The sequence below is a fragment of the Emys orbicularis genome, chromosome 7, assembly GCF_028017835.1.
Source record: "Emys orbicularis isolate rEmyOrb1 chromosome 7, rEmyOrb1.hap1, whole genome shotgun sequence".
In the NCBI taxonomy this organism is placed as follows: domain Eukaryota; kingdom Metazoa; phylum Chordata; order Testudines; family Emydidae; genus Emys; species Emys orbicularis.
The window spans coordinates 80,775,974-80,793,904 of NC_088689.1; the positions used below are offsets into that span (position 1 = coordinate 80,775,974).

At 49.2% G+C, this 17,931-nt stretch overlaps 1 protein-coding gene across 1 annotated transcript in view; it reads left to right on the forward strand.

The window, feature by feature from the left end:
• RBM6 (RNA binding motif protein 6) overlaps positions 1-17,931 on the forward strand; it is a 108,865-nt gene that overhangs the window by 89,505 nt on the left and 1,429 nt on the right. Inside the window, exons 9-20 of the mRNA XM_065407645.1 lie at positions 1,722-1,970; positions 4,276-4,436; positions 5,371-5,468; positions 6,268-6,310; positions 7,869-7,929; positions 8,908-8,999; positions 10,224-10,367; positions 11,961-12,050; positions 12,851-13,117; positions 14,137-14,211; positions 15,816-15,913; positions 17,380-17,509. Coding sequence (XP_065263717.1) covers positions 1,722-1,970; positions 4,276-4,436; positions 5,371-5,468; positions 6,268-6,310; positions 7,869-7,929; positions 8,908-8,999; positions 10,224-10,367; positions 11,961-12,050; positions 12,851-13,117; positions 14,137-14,211; positions 15,816-15,913; positions 17,380-17,509 — 1,508 coding nt within the window. The remainder of the gene's footprint in view (positions 1-1,721; positions 1,971-4,275; positions 4,437-5,370; positions 5,469-6,267; positions 6,311-7,868; positions 7,930-8,907; positions 9,000-10,223; positions 10,368-11,960; positions 12,051-12,850; positions 13,118-14,136; positions 14,212-15,815; positions 15,914-17,379; positions 17,510-17,931) is intronic.

A 17,931-nucleotide genomic window follows, 5' to 3' on the forward strand; every position in this document is an offset into this window, starting at 1 on the left:
TCAGCCAGCTAGCCCACATCAACTGTCTTCAGTTCTGTTGATTGTGAGGAGTTGATCCTCAATGTCTGTTGCTTGGCCTTGCTAAGAGCCCCTTGTACACCTTGAACGAGACAGAGCGCTGTGGAACCACACACAGCAGAAACCAGAGAGGGTCTCCAAGAGAGAGGGACAAAACCCCTGAGGGGCAGCCCCCTTGCTTCCTGCCAGGGTTTGCTGGCAAGTCAGCAACTCTTCACAATCCCCAGTGTTGAAGGCAGTGGACAGATCTGTTTGTAAAGCAGTCGGTGCTGCATGCAGGGCTGGCCCCAGACTGACACAAGTCAGAGATGTGAAGTGACCATGCACTCTGAGAGTTGTCTTCCACAGCCTTCCCATTAATGTTCACCAAGAACAGGAGATTTGATAGTTGGCTGGGTTGTCAGCACCAAGAGTCTCTTTTGAGGGATGGCTGGTGGCACAAGATCTTCCTTTATTGAAGCTAAGACCCTGACCTTCCAAAGGAGGAGTTGTAAGCAATCTCCATCAACTCTTCTCTGGCCTGGAAGGACATGGATCCAAAGCACAGTTATGTACTCAGTATCTCCAATCCCTCCAGTACCTCGGAGCGACACTGGCCTAAATCCAGGTACTGAAGATCATACTCTCCGGACATTACTCTGTATCCAGGGAACCAGACAGTTCATCCCTGTCCACTGTGGACTTGATTCTACAACTTGTAACATGATCAGCCCAAATTCAGGAGATAGAGAATTCCACAGGCCTCGCACCACCCCGATATGGTTTGCACGGCATTCAGACTGGCTAGTCTGGGTGATCTTGACATCCCTGGCTCATTTAATGTATATCTTGGGTGCACTTGTCCCTGTGACACATGTGAACGAAATGCAATGTGGGAGGGGAGGAAGGTGTGAGACCGTGATCTTATCAAGTAAGCAGTACAGGTGTTAGCAGTGAATATGGCCAGGGCCTGATGTCTCCTTCGCTCCTGTCTGGGCAGCATAAGTAGCTGCTAGGATGGAGGTAAGGGTGGCAGCAGGAGGGGACATGATCCAGCCTAAGGGGGAGGGGAGGCAAGTCTGAAATATTAATTAGTACAAGAAATGTTAAAAGTCAAGTCAAATCAAAAGAAGGGTTTTTGGAGGGGGGGGGGTTATTCCTCATCTGGGATGGATAGCCACCTCATAAAATTCGTAATTAATCTCACTACATTGCCCGTCAGTGCTGTAGTTACACATGTCCATTAACGCACAGCTGTTCTGGAACACCAAGGTCGGAGAATCAATGGCCAATCATTAACAGTTCCTGGCTACAGGTGTTCAAGTACAGACTAGATAAAAGGCTCGGGTGATTAGTGTAAGGGGTGGGCTTGATCCTGTGCCGGATTTGGGAGGTAGCCTCCGGATCTGGGAGGTAGCCTCCAAACCCATTTGGGATTCCATTGTACAGATAACAGCTGAACCTGAAAGTAGGCTTAGGCAAAAGGGAGGCCAAATTATGAGCTCCTTGTTGGAGCAGGATGTGATGACGTGAGCTTTAATGTCTTGTCTGTTGAAGTCCAGGAAGCTTTCGTGTTCCTGCTAAATGTTCAGAAATGTGGCTAATCAAAGGACAGCAGAGTCTGTTTGCCAGCCCACTGCAGGCAGTTGGGAGAAAATACAAGGTTTGTAGTGTGTGCTAGAGGGGGATGCTGAAAATGGGTTAATTCCATTTCTTTTCTCCAGTAACGGAAGCCAAGCTTGAAAAACCCGAGCAAGAGCTATCAGGACACCCGAAGCCTCAGAAACAGCCTCCCCAGCACGCGGCTCCTCCACAGCAGAGCCAGCCCCAGGAACCCGAGCCTCGGAAGAGAGAGGAAGGCAGAGAGCGATGGCCTTCGCAGGAGAAAAGGTACCCTCCCTGGAAGGAGAGCCAGGAGCCTGCTGCCAGGAGGGAAGCTGAACAGACCGCACCTCAGGAGGGTGAGAGTAAAAGTAAGTTGAGTCTCAGGCTTTCAGAAAAAGGGCCAAAGTGCAGAGCACCCGGATTTGGCTGCGGGTTGGGCTGTCGCTGATAGAGTGCAATGGCTTTTCCCTATGATACCTGTCTGAAGGATACTTCCTCAGTGTGAATTCAGTAAGCTGCATGATCTATTGCAGGCAGGGGTAGTTGAGGGGGTGGGGGATGTCTCTGTCTGGATTGCTCAGGTACTGGTGGATTTGGAGAGGGAGGCCCTGCTTGGGTTTCTCAGAGGGGATTTGGGGAAAGAGAATGGTCCCTGCCCAAACTGCCCTTGAGGAAATTAAACTACCCCATACCATTAATTTGGTGGTCTCAGCCCCGCCTCTGTGCTGTGCTCCAGATCTGCTGCCCCAAGGAGGTCCGTGCTGCTGGGGTGGCTCTAGGGCCCTGTTCCTCTCTCCCCCTCTGTTCTGAGGAGCACAGAGAGCGATTTGCCAGGAAGCCCGGTTTGCTTGGGGTGGGAGATTGGAGGCAGCCAGCTGGGCTGGTTCGTTTCTCACAGGGTCTGTGAAGAGCCTAGCAGGTCAGGGCCTGCTTTGCTTCTTGCTCTCCCCCCTCTGCAACCACCCTCCCCTCCCTCCCAGGGACCCTCTATAACGATGCGGTCTCTGGCAGGACACAACTGAGAGTATCAATTCAGGACAAATTGCTTAGAGCAGGGCAGTCACAGCCCAAAGCTGGGTGTCTTTTATTACTAAGGCACACCAAACCAGCCAAACAGAGAGGACTTCGGTTTCACCCCACTGGCTAACCAGAAGTCATACAAGCAATTCCCTCAGACGTTCCAGTTTCCCAGTATCGCCACCAGCAGCCACTTCTTATGGGGATGAATAGTTATGAAAACCAATACCCCAGTAAAAGAAAAAAGGTTCTCACGATCCCAAAGGACCAAGCCCCAGACCCAGGTCAATATACCAGTCAGATCTTACCCACAAATCACGCTGTTGCCAATCCTTTAGAATCTAAAATCTAAAGATTTATTCATAAAAAGAAAGAAATATAGATGAGAGCTAAAATAGGTTAAATGGAATCAATTATATACAGTAATGGCAAAGTTCTTGGTTCAGGGTTGTAGCAGTGATGGAATAAACTGCAGGTTTAAATTAAGTCTCTGGAGTACATCCACAGCTTGGGTGGGTCATTCAGTCCTTTGTTCAGAGCTTCAGTTTGTAGCAAAGTTCCTCCAGAGGTAAGAAGCAGGATTGAAGACAAGATGGAGGAGATGCAGCTGCCTTTTATAATCTCTTGCCATGCAGCCTGTGCTTCCTTTGTTCCACGTGGCATGGAAAAACCTGAGAGTTCTGTTCATAGGCATGTCCCTGCATGCCTTGCTGAGTCACAAGGTGTATCTGCCTTCTCTCAGTGGGTCAGTTGTATAGCTGATGGTCCTTAATGGGCCATCAAGCAGGCTAGGCAGTGCTGACACCAAATTGTCTGGGGTGTCACCCAGAAGCATATCACAAGTTTGAAATACAGGCAGTATAAAGCCAATACTTATAACTTTAAATACAAAAATGATACATGCATACAGATAGCATAATCATAACCAGGAAATCATAACCTTTTCATGGACACCCTACGTGACCTCCCTTTGTACAAGATTTGGTGCCACTATAGGACCTTGGTTGCAACAATGATCTGTACGGTCACAGTTCATGTCAATAACGTCTCACCCTCTCTCTGGTCCTTGGAGGGCAGAGAGGTGCACAGCTGCTGGAGGAGGGTCTCCTCTCCCACCACACACATGATCCCAGGGGATGGAGCCTGCAGCAGAGGCAGCACAGCTGTTACCACCAGAACATGCTACTAGTGACGTCTTCATGGAGCAGCTTCTGTCCTGATGGCGAAGTGTCTGTGTCCTCAAACAGGGAGGCTTCCTGCTAGTCATAGCCTGGCTCAGGTCTCCTCTTGGGGGTCCAGTGACCAGCTCAGACCTCAACTCCTTCTGCCCTGGCCGCTTCTTGTCTGTCTTTGCCAGGGGCTCACTGGCAGGAATTCAGCAGTGATTGCATTTGTGCGTGATTCCAAAATCAGGAGGGGCAGACCCAGATTTCTACAGGGCCCGGAGATAGCAGGGGCGCAGACAATGGGAGGAGATTGGGTCTTCAAAGCTACACCTGGGGGAGGAAGTGAGCAGCCCACTATGTAAGCAGCTGCATCCGAGGCATTCAGACAAGTTTATTTTCATTTTGCCATCACTGTGGTGGTAAGAGGATGGCTTCATGCAATGTTCTCGGTCTTCTCTTCTCTCCCTCCCCCCTGCCTGGGCTGCCACAGCGATTATGCTGAAGCGTATTCCTCGCTTCACCCCTCCGGAAGTGATCGTAGGGCTGTTGGCACCATTTGTTCGTCTCTCCACTTCCAGCGTGAGCATCATTAAGAAAAGGGCTAGCCAGAGGAGTGACAACTATGGCTTTGTGGAACTGGACTCGCACGCTGTAAGTGGCCCTGACCCTTCCCCAGTGTCTGTGCAGAGAAAGAGCAAGAGAAAACAATAGTCCTATCATAGACATCCAAGTTCACGCTACAGTTACCTTGGAAAGGCTTGTCTTGTTAGTGGAAGCAACAGTGTCTCAGGCCAGCCTCAGCCTGCCCTAGTCCCGCTTAGGTCTGTCTAGCCTAGTCCCTAGTCCTAGGTGTGGGGAATGGCTGACGGCTCTTCGTCCCTCCTTCTGCTCTCCAGTACAAACCATCCAAGCTTTAGTCCATCATAGATACCGTTAAGCTGGGTGAATTTCTTGCATCAGTAGCTCTAGGAGATGCAAACTTTCACATATCAACCAACTATAGGGATCTGCCTTTGTCCTCGGGCAGAACCGTTTCCAATACTCTCTCCTTATTGGCCTTGCCTTGCACAGAGGCTAGTGGCAGGGAAAGCAAGATCCAGGCGAGGTCCCTCCCTGGCTGGTGAAGGGGCTGGAGGATGGGCAGGGAGCCCAAATATGCACTTCCCCCTTTCTCACATCCCAAGAGTCTTTGAAACATGTTTAAAAGAGACAGGGCTCTTGTTATGTTTATTGTCCCAGGGCAGTATTCCAACCTGCTGCTAGCTGCACAGCTCAAACCATCCTTCGGAGGGCTCCCTCCCTGGTGGGTCTGGATCGAGTCCTCTAGCACAGCAAAACTCTCCCTAGACCCTAGTGGATATGGATTTACTGAATTCAGTAATCAAACTATAAGACCTGGTTCATATCCAGTCACCTCTGGAGCCTGTTACACGGTATGGTGGGTGACCTGTATTGAGGGTTCAGCATCAAATATCTCACCCAGAATAGCCCCAGTCACTTCAGAGTTCATTCCATCATGGCTGGATTTTGGAAGTGGGCTTCTGTTTCCTTCTGAAGAATGCAAGCTTGTCTCTCCTTTCCCCAGGAAGCAGTGCAGTTGGTGAAGGTTCTGCAGAACCTGGATCCCCCAATCTGCATTGATGGGCACACCGTGATTGTGAATCTAGCCACAGGAAAGAGAAGGTGAGAGAAGACGAGAGGCAATGCTATCCGATGTACAATGGGCTGTGGTGCCTTGGTCTGCCCAGTTAGGGCCACGTTATCATACTTGGATGCCTAAAGCTTAAGCACCCAAATAGCGCACAGGTGCCTGGATAGGTAATTAGGTACCTTCCCAGAGGTTTAAGAGGCTAACTTTAGTCATCCAAGTTTGACAAGGTGACTTGGGTGTCTGAAAAACAAATGGCAAGAGTATTTTGGCTGTATGGGCTTAACCTCCTAGTCCAGTGGTTCTCAGCCTTTCCAGACTACTGTTCCCCTTTCAGGAGACTGGTTTGTCTTTCATACCCCAAGTTTCACCTCACTTAAAAATACTTGCTTACAAAATCAGGCATAAAAAAGTGTGTCAGCACATTATTACTGAAAAATTGCTTACTTATTTTTATCATATAAAAATAAAATAAATCAACTGGAGTATAAATATTGTACTTACATTTCAGTGTATAGTATATAGAGCAGTATAAATAAGTCATTTGTATGAAATTTTAGTTTGTACTGACTTCACTAGTGCTTTTTCTGTAGCCTGTTGTAAAACTGGGCAAATATCTAGATGAGTTGATGTACCCGCTGGAAGACCTATGTGTACGCATACCCCTGGTTGAGAACTACTGTCCTAATCAAGTGGCCTTTAAAGTTGGTGTCCACTGACCAATTCCCATTTCCTGGGGGCTAGGAGATGGGGCTTTGGCATTTCCTAGGGCAGGGGTCTCAAACATGAAGCTAACCTAGTTCTAATTAGGAAATTCTGTTTCTCTCTCACTAGAAATGACTACGGGGAGCAGGCCAACAAACTCTACTACAACCCGGTAGGTCTGCGCCAGTGCTGCATCTTGGAGTGACTTACCTGTAGCTAGCAAAAGGGGCTAGTTGTGATTGTCATCATCTGTGCTGTTGGCTATGATGGCACTCACGCTGAAGGGGAGATTGGGCTGCTGGTGGCCAGCAGGGGGACTGGGCTTTCCTTTGCCAGACCGCTTCCTTTGAACTGCCAAAAACTCCCCAGGTTGAAGGCAGAACACTCAGCCAAGGTCGAAACTGCTCTGCTCCTAACTCTTAGGCATTGCAACATGCACCGTTCAGTCTATAAAAATAACAGGAGTACTTGTGGCACCTTAGAGACTAACAAGTACTCCTGTTATTTTTGCGGATACAGACTAACACGGCTGCTACTCTGAAACCGTTCAGTCTATAACACCCTGCTCGGACCTTCAGTACCTAGGGCAGAGGGGGTTCAGGGCAGAGACTTGAAGGGATCGAATAGTCTGGCTTAGCCAGTACACATATATTGGGCGTAGGGCATACTATATTATATTATGGCTTTCCCATAATTCTGTCCACTTGGCCCACTCTTGTCAAGAGATGTATATATCCCACAATACTCCGCAAAGCTAAACGTAGCTTCTGACATTAGCAAAGAAAAAGCTTGTCAAAGGCAAAATACATTCATTTTACGTTGGAGGACAAGTACCTTCATGGGCAACTGATTTCAAATATAGTATCCAGAAGAGAGATAAAGAAAGGTACAGAACAGTAATCTAGTGGACTGGCGCAAACAGGTGTGTTGGATCATCAGAGACGTATAAAGCGATTTGTAAGCTGTAAGCAAACGTGCTATAAATGTAAGTGGTTTGGGGGGGGATTTCAAAGCACCTACTGTGTAAGGTGAACTGAGTGTACTGCAAGAAACCGCCTCCCAGAAAGATTGTAATCATGTTAACTCTTTCCTTCCTTGTAGAGTCCATGGCTGGAAGGGACCGTTGTGATCATCTAGTCTGACTAATGCAACTATCTTCTTTACTAGTCTACAGTTCACACAACAGAAACTCAGTAGCTTTTGTATTGTTCTGCTTAGCCAATTTCCTGTCTAAGGACAAAGTTTGCTGAACTTGCTGCTGTTGTTTGTACTCTGAAATGCTTTCACAGAGTTAATCTTGGTGCATGTCTATTAATCAATACTTGTCTCATCTGCCATAACTTCAGAAAAGTACTTACCCATAAGAGCCTTTTAAAAAAACAGCTACAGACAATCCAAGGTGGGGACAGGATCTCTTCTGTACAGCATTGGGAGGATGGGATGTGGGATGTTCTCTGTGTAAAGCACAGGTTGGAGATCACTGTTGAACTGGGACCCTGTTCAAAGCCTACTGAAGTAAATGGATCTTTCTCTTGACTTCAGTGGGCTTTGGATCAGGCCCTGGGAGAGTACATTTGTCCCCTTATTAGAGGAAAAGTGATGCCGACTCTTCCTCCATTTGAAGTGGCTGAAGGCATGTCATCCTGCATTCTTGGAGCCCATGTGAGAGAGGAGTGCTTGCCAGATAGTCTCCTTTTGTGACCTGTGTCTAAACAGCTCTCTTGTTCCAGGGCAAAAGGGGCATGCGGGACAGGAGAGGTGCCGAATCGCAGAGACACAGCCGAGCGCAGTGTAAGGCTAAACTCTACCTTGCTTTTACCGTGGATTCTTTTCTTCTTTATAGGTGCTTAAAGGAGCACTGCCAACTTGAAATCAATCATTTTTTTAAGAGCTGAAAGTAGGCTCTGGTCCTACTCTCACCTCTCAGTTCCCCTACCAGTTTTGTCAAGTTTACAATCACATTGTCCTGTTTTATTATGTTTTTTCTCTCCCCCTTGCTGTGTGTAAAAGACCCACACAAACAGGGGAAACCAACTGATTGTACACAGTCAATCAACCAGTGTAAAAAATAGAGAAATATTTCCCCCTGATCTCTTTTAGTTACAGGAATTGTATGGGAGGGTTGTATAAATAGCATGTAAAAAATTGCACTTGTGTGGCATTGACTGTCCTTACTTGTAACATCTCAGATCACTGTAAACTGATGGTGATTAGAGAGAAAAAACATTCTTCATATGCCCTGATGTGCCTGCCTGAGGCCTTTGACAGCACTTTGTGTGCAGCCCGTTTCATGGGCGCCCTGTAGGATCAGTGTTTCCCCTCCTGTTTCTGAGCAGCTTTTATTGTAGAGGCACACACCTTGTCAAGTAGGGGCAGAGGCAGGTTATCAAACCACTTTTAAGTCATTATTTTGAAACTGACCATTATTTTGAAACTGATTTCAACTTGGCTGTGTCCCTTTAAATGAAATCAGCTGGTGGTCTCAGTCCAGGCGCCAGTGGGAAAATGCCTGCATTGCATTAACTGGCACCACCAAAGTCGGGGCTGGATGGGTCATGAAAACAAATTTATCTTCTCAGCCTTAGAGGAGTGAAAGATATTGGCAGAGCAGTGTGGGGAAGCTTGCACTGTATGTGCTCTGTGGAGAGAGGGCTTCCATCTCCAGGGCTGGTCGTCTTTCCCCCAGCTCAATATTTGCGCACACCTGTATTTTTGTAAAAGTTTCTCCTAGAGCGAATCTGATGTTGGCTCTTCTCTCTTCCCATTCAGCTCCATCAGATGTGTCCACTTTCATCTATGATCCTGAGACTGGGAACTACTATGACCCTATAGCTGGGTTATACTATGACCCCAAGACACAGGTGAGTGGGTGGGCAGGGGAATATACACCTAGCTGGTTTTATAGCAGGCTGTGTGAACTCTCGTCTAAGGAGCACATTTCACAGCGTTGGTGCCACTTTCCCCTTTGGAGTCGGATGGTGCAGTTGAAGGAGGTCTGGGATATGGGAATACAGATTGGGCTTTATTTCCAGCCCCTGCTTAGTGGCCCTGAAAGTTCAAGAAGCTCTGCCTTCCCAATAGAGTCTACAGGACTGACTTAGTGGGAGGAGAGATTTGGAACTGATTGGATTCACGTTGGTTCAGTTAACTCACTAAAGCAGTGAACACCTCAGGTGTTCAGGAGCCAAATTAGTAATTGACATTACCCAAAAGGGCCACAGTCATGTGAATTCATTGTTTCATTTACTATAGTATTATATAGTCATACTTAAACAGTATGATGGGGGAAATATTTAGTTTTTAATCCGATCTATCTAATTCTTGCAGCAAAATGACTGACCAAGTATTATTTTATTAACTACAATTGGCTAATAACATAGTAAAAGCATTCAGATTGGTTAATAACTCAGATTGGTTAATAATGAAATCACACAGTGTTTTAATATCATGTGCTGCAAAGAGTTGCAGGAGACATGTTAAAGAGCCACTTGCGGGCTCCTGAGCCTCAGTTGGAGTATCACTGCTCTAAAGGGTGCTTTGCTCCACCCTACGCTCTTCCCTGTCCCCTAGAGTCCCACCTCAGAGGTCTGCGTTCCTGCTTTGTTCAGCAGACATGCCACAGGCAGAGTGCCCTTGCTAGACCTCACCGGAGACTGAAAGCACATGACTGCCACCACTATGTGATGGTGAAAACCAAGCTTTATCTCTGGTCTTCTCGCTCGCTCCGTCTTCTGGCTGTACGGCTGAGCCATTGTTGTGTCCATAGAGCCTAGAGTGCTAGCTACAGCCCTGCTGGGAAAGCGCTATCCAGAGCAGGTCTTCCCAACCCCATGGGGGGCTGTTTCCCCACGGACGGTAGCCATCAGCGTCCTGTGGCTGTGCCCAGGGTTACTGTGCCATAGACTCCTCCCCCTCCCCCCCCAGCCAAGTTCACAGTGCCACTCCCACTGTCTCATTCTTCCACTGTCTCCTTCAGTCCCTTTGCCCTTGCAATCTCTTTCCTTTGCTGTCTCCATATCATCAGTCTAATACTGGGACCCAGGCGTTTGCTCTTCGCTAACTCTCTTGCACACACTCCATTTCAGAAACAAGTCACAGTGGGCCAAGAAGCAGCATCGGCCCCTACGAACGGCCGGGGAAGGAGGCATGGGAGCCATGAAAGGACAAGTGAAAGGAAGGAGCTATCCAGCAGGGACAGAAAGGAGAGAGGCAGAAGTACTTCAGCGAAGGTAAATCGTCTCTGTGATCAGAATGGTCCAGTGTCTAAGGCCCGGCAGCTGAGCTGTGAAGAAGGAGCTGAGAGGAGCTGTCCTGAAGGTCTAGGAGGGAGAGCAGGGGCAGTGAAAGAGCAGAAGAGTCACTGCGGAGTGTGGGTTCTCCACCTGGGAGTCATGACCACCTTCCCGTTCTTTATGGCTAGATGGCAGCCATAGGGTGGGAAGTCGAAGCTAGACAAATTCAGACTGGAAATAAGGCGTATGTGTTTAACGGGAGAGTCATTCACCATTGGGACAGTTTACCCAGAGCTGTCGTGGATTCTCCATCCCTGACCATTGTTAACTCAAGACTGGCTGTTTCTCTAAAAGCTCTGCTCCAGGAAGGATTGTGGGGTGTTCTCTGGCCTGTGTTCTCTAGGAGGTCAGACTAGATGAGCACAATGGTCCCTGCAGGCTCTGGAGTCTAGGAATCTTTTGTAACTCGTAGGCCCCTAATGCCGAAGGCACCTGGGCATCGTAACAGAACTGCCACCAAAATCCCCATGGTACATAAAGACAACATGCCAGCAAATGCATCTTCACCTCCCACCCAATCGCATGCCCTGAGCAATCAACCCATACCCCCAAACCATACATGGACAGGAGAGCCAGGCAGCAGTCCTGGGCTGGAGGGAGGAGGGGACCAACGCTTCAGCTGCTTCAGGCAGAGCTTAGATCGTAAGCTGTTTGGGGCAGACATCCTTTTTTACTGTTCTGTATAGCACCTAGCACAGTGGGGCCCTGAGTCTGGACTGGGGCCCCCAAGTGCTATTGCAATACCAACAGTTAATAACCTCTGTGCCCAGAGGGGAGCTGCGGTATGGAACCAGCTGACAGCTGTGATCCACCTCAGGGAAACGTACGTAGGCAGGCCGTGTTTGGCACAGCACTGAGCACACGGGGTTTGATCCTGACTGCGGTCTCTGGGAGCTACTGTAACAAAATGCCAGCAATAGGGGGATTGATGGGCATGGGGGTTTTGACATGAGTGCAGCCAGAAACCGCTCGCCTCCTCTCCTGTCCTTACTGTGCTGTAGTGCACCTGTGGGGGAGAGCTGCTCCCTGAACAGGGAACACTCTGAAGGCAGATTACGCAGCTCTGTTGCTGACGAGCACGGTGGGCGACTCAGCATCTTCCCTCACTTCGAGTTCAGTACAGGAGGTTGCATAGTCCTCTGGGACTAGAGGTGTCTGAATGGGTAATCCTACTCTTGTCATGCCCCCAGATCCCAGCCTGCCTGTAGCAGGGACACGCAGCCTCCCTGGCAGCTGCTGTCAGTATTGCAATGGACTGGTCCAGCAGAAAGTGCTCAACAAACTGGTGGGGAGGGAGGGGGTTCATGGAGAACTGCTGCTGCTGCACCAGACTGCAAGGACATTACCTCTAGGACACACACAGCCTCTGCTGAGCCCAGAGAAGGTGTGTCTGCAACATTAAACCCTTCCGTCCTTCCACTGACTGTCTGTCAGGGATGCTCGCTAAGTGAGTTCCCAGCCGCTCTTTGGGCACTCTCACTTTGCTGTCCAGGGCACTGCAGGTTTAACTCCCGATCTTGGATGTTTCAGAATGAATTTTTAGAGGAGAAGCCCCCTGTGGAAGACGTCTTTAAAAAACCATTGCCTCCCACAGTGAAGAAGGAAGAGAGCTCAGCCCCGGTAAGACGCTCTGTAGCATGTGTTGCCGTTTGGCTTGTTAGTGGAGAAAAATTAAACTAGACAGAACCTTGACCTGATCCTCTGTTGGCTTTCCTAGCACAAACCCCATTGCTGCAGGGTATGGAGTGCAGAGGAATGCAGCTGGGGGTCCCTCCATTTGCACCTAGACCCCAAAGCCTTAGCCCCTGCTCCCAATGCTGTTTGTTTAACTTTATGCAGACTTCTGATGGAGTGGGGTTGGAGGCCGCTGTCTCTGCACCTGGCATCTCCTCATCTCCCCCTTGATTTACACCCTGGCTTTGGGGTACTCTTGCTTCTGGTGCTCATCAGCCAGAGAAGGGAACGTTCAGAGAACTGCAGAGGGTTATTTTGTTTTGTTTTTTACTCAGAACTTGTTTTGCACAAGATTCGTGGACCAGAGAGGTTTGTAGGTAACACGCAGTAATCTCACCACTTTTAAGGTCTTGGGAAATCCAGGGAGAGTGACACTGCAACTGGCATACAGGAAAGAGACATCCTGCTGCACACCCCATGCCCAGTCCCTCCTGACTTGGAGAGGCAATCCCCGTGCTTAAATACATGGCTGGGTGGCTAATGGCCAGGCACCCCATTTTGGGAATACAGGGGACATTTGACTACTTAGCTGCTAGCTTCCTTCCATGTGGTGCCCATGCTGCTGAAATGCCACCCACTTCTCCGTCAGGCAGAGACTGAGGCGGGGGATATTACATGAGGACCTGGCAGGGCGGAACAGACTTGGGGTTGCAAAGTGGCATTATCCTCTGCTGCTCTGTCTGCAGCCCAAGGTGGTGAACCCTCTGATAGGGCTCCTAGGTGAGTACGGAGGAGACAGCGACAACGAGGAGGAGGAGGAGGAAGAGGAGGTGCAGTTGCAGCGGCCACAGCCTCCCCATCCACCTGCGCAGCGGGAGGAGCAGCCCAGGAAGGCTGACAGTGACGAGGACAAGCTAACTGACTGGAATAAGCTGGCCTGTTTACTGTGCAGGAGGCAGTTCCCCAATAAGGAAGTGCTGATCAAGCATCAGCAACTCTCCAACTTGCACAAGGTAATGGAGGGCCTATGGGGCCCCAGCTGGTCCCACTCTTCGGGGCTGCAATTGACTTAGCCTGTGATTTATGAGGGAAGGGGAAGGAGTTGTGTGGGTTGAACTGATCGGATCCTGGCTCAGTAGCCCGCGAAGCCTCTCTGTTCAGAGCCTTTGTGTGTGGACAACGTGTATGGATGCTCTGTAACTAGCTAAAGTGTGGTATTACGGGCTGCAGAACCCAGCAGGCATAAACAACCTCCCCAAGCCAGGTTCTGTACTGGGAAGGAGGAAGTTAAACAGGAGCATTCTCCCCCACAGGTTTCTGGGGAGAGCCGTGTGCCTTTACACCTGGGACGTAGTGTGGAGATGAGCTATAGAAAGTCATCTGTGCTGTAGGATGGTTATTGGTTAACCTGCCTCGGCAAGGAAGGGCGCTAAAGGGATAAGGCTGAGCATGCCTGTCCTGGGATGTGCTACCTGCTAGTTCTCTGATGGGGTGGATGAAGGGAGTCAGCTGTTGGGTGATGTGGATTCCTGGCTGGGTACTTCTGAGAGTGCTGCGTACAAACTAGCACTTACTACCTGAATCTGTAGACACTATTTTCTACACACAGCGACATTTCGGGGGGGGGATGCAGGCAGAGTTGCAGAGACAGAAGTGAGGACAGTACCTGCCTGTGTTCTGCACAGCTTCAGCCAGCTCACTTCAGTGAGTACCAAATTCACAGGCTCTCCGGAACACAAAAGGCTACGAAGCAGTGACGGTGATTCCGTGCTCTACAGCTTGGCTGGGAAGAGAAAGGAAGGACTTCTGACTGTCCAAGGGCAGGCGCCAGCCCATGGGTATTAAATGAGTTGCGAAAGCAGCAATGCTGGGCGGCATCGGCGGTTATGGCCTAACGCACGCAGGTCAGGCAGGAGGTCAAAGGTTAAGTTTTTTGGGGCACAAAATCAAAGATCAAATCATCTAGACTCAATCCATGATTCCAGCTGTTTGCTTTCTCCACTGACAGAGACTTCTGCTTTCCTCCTTCCAGCAAAACCTAGAGATCCACAGGAAGATCAAACGATCCGAGCAAGAGCTGGCATATCTGGAGAGGAGAGAGCGAGAGGTGTGTGGGGGTGGGGAGGCTTTAACTCAGCATGGTACATCTGTCACCCTACCGAAGCAGGATCCTGCGCTAGCCCACAGCCAACCCCTAATGTTCGCTTGCCCCCACCATGCACACGTTGTAGAGTTCAGCCTGCGAACCACGTGCAGTCTAGGGAGTCTTATGCTGTGGCCCTTGGTGCAAAGGTATGACCTTAGAGATGAGTATGTCAGCCAGATGACAGCCTGAGTCTGCTCTTCCTCTCAAATGGCACTGGGTATGATCTTGGTGTGGTGCTGTCCTTGCAAAAGGAGGAGGTTCCAACTGGAGCTGGTGTTATGCTTGTGTGGGATGTTCAAGGTACCCTGACTTGTAGCAAAATTAGCGCAGCTGTCAAGTGGCTTAAATAAAGGCATGTAAATATTGGGTATCTTCCTGGTTAGCGAAAAGTAGCACCACATTTAGTGGAAAAGCTGTTTACCTGCAAATCAACATGTTTTAGTGGTTTCCGACCAATGAGAATCAGCCTCTCTTTAGGGCAATAACTGAAGTACAGATGCAAAACATGATTAAAATCGACGGGTTACATCAAGGCTTGAAATCAGTGATTTCAATTGCTTTGATTTTCATCAGCCCACCTGGATGTAAGTGGTTCTTGTTTCACCAGCACTCTGTGCCTTGCAGGGCTCCCTGTGGGCTGCCCCTGTGCTCATGCGAGCTGGAGCATTCCAGTCTGTGAAGCAGGGGCCGGCACCCACCCTGCAGAGCGTGGGGAGCAGCAGGAGTTTGGTGTCTGCAATGCTGGAGGGGTGGCTGATGTCCATATTCCTCCTTCCCCACCCAGTGTCAGCTACAGCATAAGCACTGGTCTGATCCCAAGTGGGCTGGATGCTGGACTTGTTGGGAGCAATGTTGTGACACGGTGATGGAGGCCCCGTGGAATGGTGCCAAACACAGGGCTATAAAAGCCTACTATGTATCCAGAAGTCAGTCAGTAGGCCAAGAAAGCGGCTCTTCAGCTGCTGGCATAGAGTATCAGACAGTTCCAGCTGCTCCCTGGAATCCCAGAGGGACAGTCCCATCTATTTGCTTTGTTGGGCCACATGCAGTCTGCTGCTCTAACCCACTGGTGAGTGTCTCCCAGTTCCCCCTTTGTGCCTGTTCTCTCGTCTAATATACAAAATCTTCCCTGGGGTTGGTCCCAGCTATGTGAGAGCCTTTCTCCCTCCCCAACAGAGGGATGTTTGTGAGTGTGGGAAACTGAATTTCCACAGGACCGGACCAAGACTGTGGAACTCACTGCCATAAAAGCGGCGCTGGGGCCTGACTGCCCTCAGAACGAAGGGCAATGACTTATTGAGGAAAAGCTGTGTTCTGCAGTCTCCCTCGCTCCCCAAACATACCGCCCTGCTCACTAACCAGGCTCCTCCCCGCAGGCTGTAAGGGAAGGAGGCAGAGGAGATGACTCTTTTGTGTCTTTACAAATACTTGGAGGCAATTGGGTCTTACAGTGATGGAGAGCACGTCAATTACCTAGACTGCTGCTCCCCATGGAGCTGCAGGCAGGGCAGTGACTCAGTCATAGCTTCTCTACTAATGCTAACTCTCTTCTGCCCACTGTAAAGGGGAAGATTAAAGACAAGGGAAATGACCGGAGAGAGAGATTCCAGCGCCTGGACTCACCAGAGAGAAAACGACTGAAGGAGGCCTGGGATTCTGAGAGGTAACAGCTGCTTCAGGGCATCCAGGACTCCTCAGAGCTGCTGGTGCTGTCAGCGGCTGGGTGCGCCAGACTGGCACATTGTGTGTAGCTGGAGGAGATGAGGCCAGCAGGGCAGATGGAGGAGGGGGTGAAGGGTTGGACAGCTGGCTGCATTCTCTGTGTAAAGCAACATGGAGTTTTAGCCTTTCATGAATTCTCTGATCTTTCAGTGGCCTCGATGCCAAATGTACAGTGGGGCCCTTTGAAATGAACAACATGTGCTGGCAGAGGAGGGGGGGATTTAAAGCTGGGACCAGATCCTTGCTGGCGAAGGGAGGAGCCTGGCTACCCTGTTCCTAGGAAGTTGAGAGCCAGGTATCTGGGGCAGGTGAGTGTCCCTGCCCAGGCTCCTCGGGGGTGTCGTTCTCTCCTTGTTCTCCTGTCTGTAGTTTGGAACCACACAGAGAGAAGGGAGCAGAACAGGCTGCAGGAGGAGGAGGAGCAGGGCCATGTTTTCATCTGCTCCAGCTAAGACAGACACACTTGGCATTTTTCCTTCTCTGTCAGAGTAGCTGAACAAAGAGAGCACTGCCTGTGCCTGGGGCACAGCGCCATGGTTTGTCTGCAGGTGCCAAGGCATCCTAGGCAGAATAAAAGCTTTAGGTTTTCTAGGCTGGCTTAAAAGTGACCTGCAAAGAGGAGAAATGGGTTTGTGCTCCTTGTTTCTTTCTGATATATGAAGGTTTGGAAGGAGGCTTTTCCCTGTGTGTTTTGTGGATCAGAAAGTCAGGTCTTTGTTTTCTCCATTTTTCCTGGAAGAGATTAGATGACTGGAGAACTTACTGTGTGTGTGATAGCATAGATACCTAAAAAATGGAACCTGACTGAAAGGGGAAGTGTTTGTTGTTCAGACTGTTGAAAGCTGTTTGTTTTTTCTAACGATCAGTGAGAACAGTTGAAAGAAAAGCCCCCCTTGTTAAAAATTGGACACCTTTACCCCTTCAGCTCAAATCTGAGAGTGTGATCCCAATTCCTCCCAGCTCGGTGTTCAAAAGGAAAGCTCCAGCAAGACAGGAGGGACTTCCCATTCCTGGTATTTCCAAAGTTTATATATAAAACCCAAACCCTGTACATACATGCGTGTGTACATAAAACTTTTCAGGCCTTCTTTGAGTATCTTAAAGAATATATTGTTAAGGATACACACCCATTTCCCCTCCCACTCCCCTGCAAGTCACCTTGAAGCTGAACTTCAGGAGCTACGTTTTCCAAAATGTGCCTGAATTATGCATGCATAATGCACCATAGTGAACCCAAAACGAGCCTTAAACAGCATGTTTCATGCACGCAATATGGGAGCTTCTTTGCAAAAAGCCCTTGATGTTATCCAAGGTGCAATCAATTTTGTGTTGAAAATCCCTGGTACCACGTTGGAAAATAGAATAAAGCGATGTGTATGGATACCTATAGTTGTTTTCTTTTTGCAGTGACCATAATCCTGCGAGTAAAGCAAGAATCGATAGTAATAACAAAGGAAGCCGCATGTTGCAGGCTATGGGCTGGAAGGAAGGCTCAGGACTGGGACGCCAGCAGCAGGACATGATGTCGCCAGTAGAGGTGAAACGCCTTCCTTTCCCTTCAAAATCAGATAGTACAATCCTGAATTTGGTAGCATTTCCCATGCCCATCTGAAAGAAATGTGGGGGGTAGGGGATCCGCCTGGTGAGATCAGAACCATGCACAGCTTCTGGAAGAGGGAAATAGCCCCTATTCACAGATTTGTACAGTTCAAAGCCAGATGAAACCATTACATCCTTTGGTCTGACCTCCTGTATAGCACAGGCCCTGAAATTTCACACCGGTTCACCTGCATTGAGCCCAATCACATGTGCCAGTGCTGCTTGACAAGTACAGTGGAGGGAGTTTGCCATAATGAACAATGTAGTCATTGCATTTTACCCCTTGCAGTTCAAGCAGTCTCAAATTGCATTTGTTTGAAATAATGTGGAGATTACATTTAAATGTTTTGCCTTATGAGA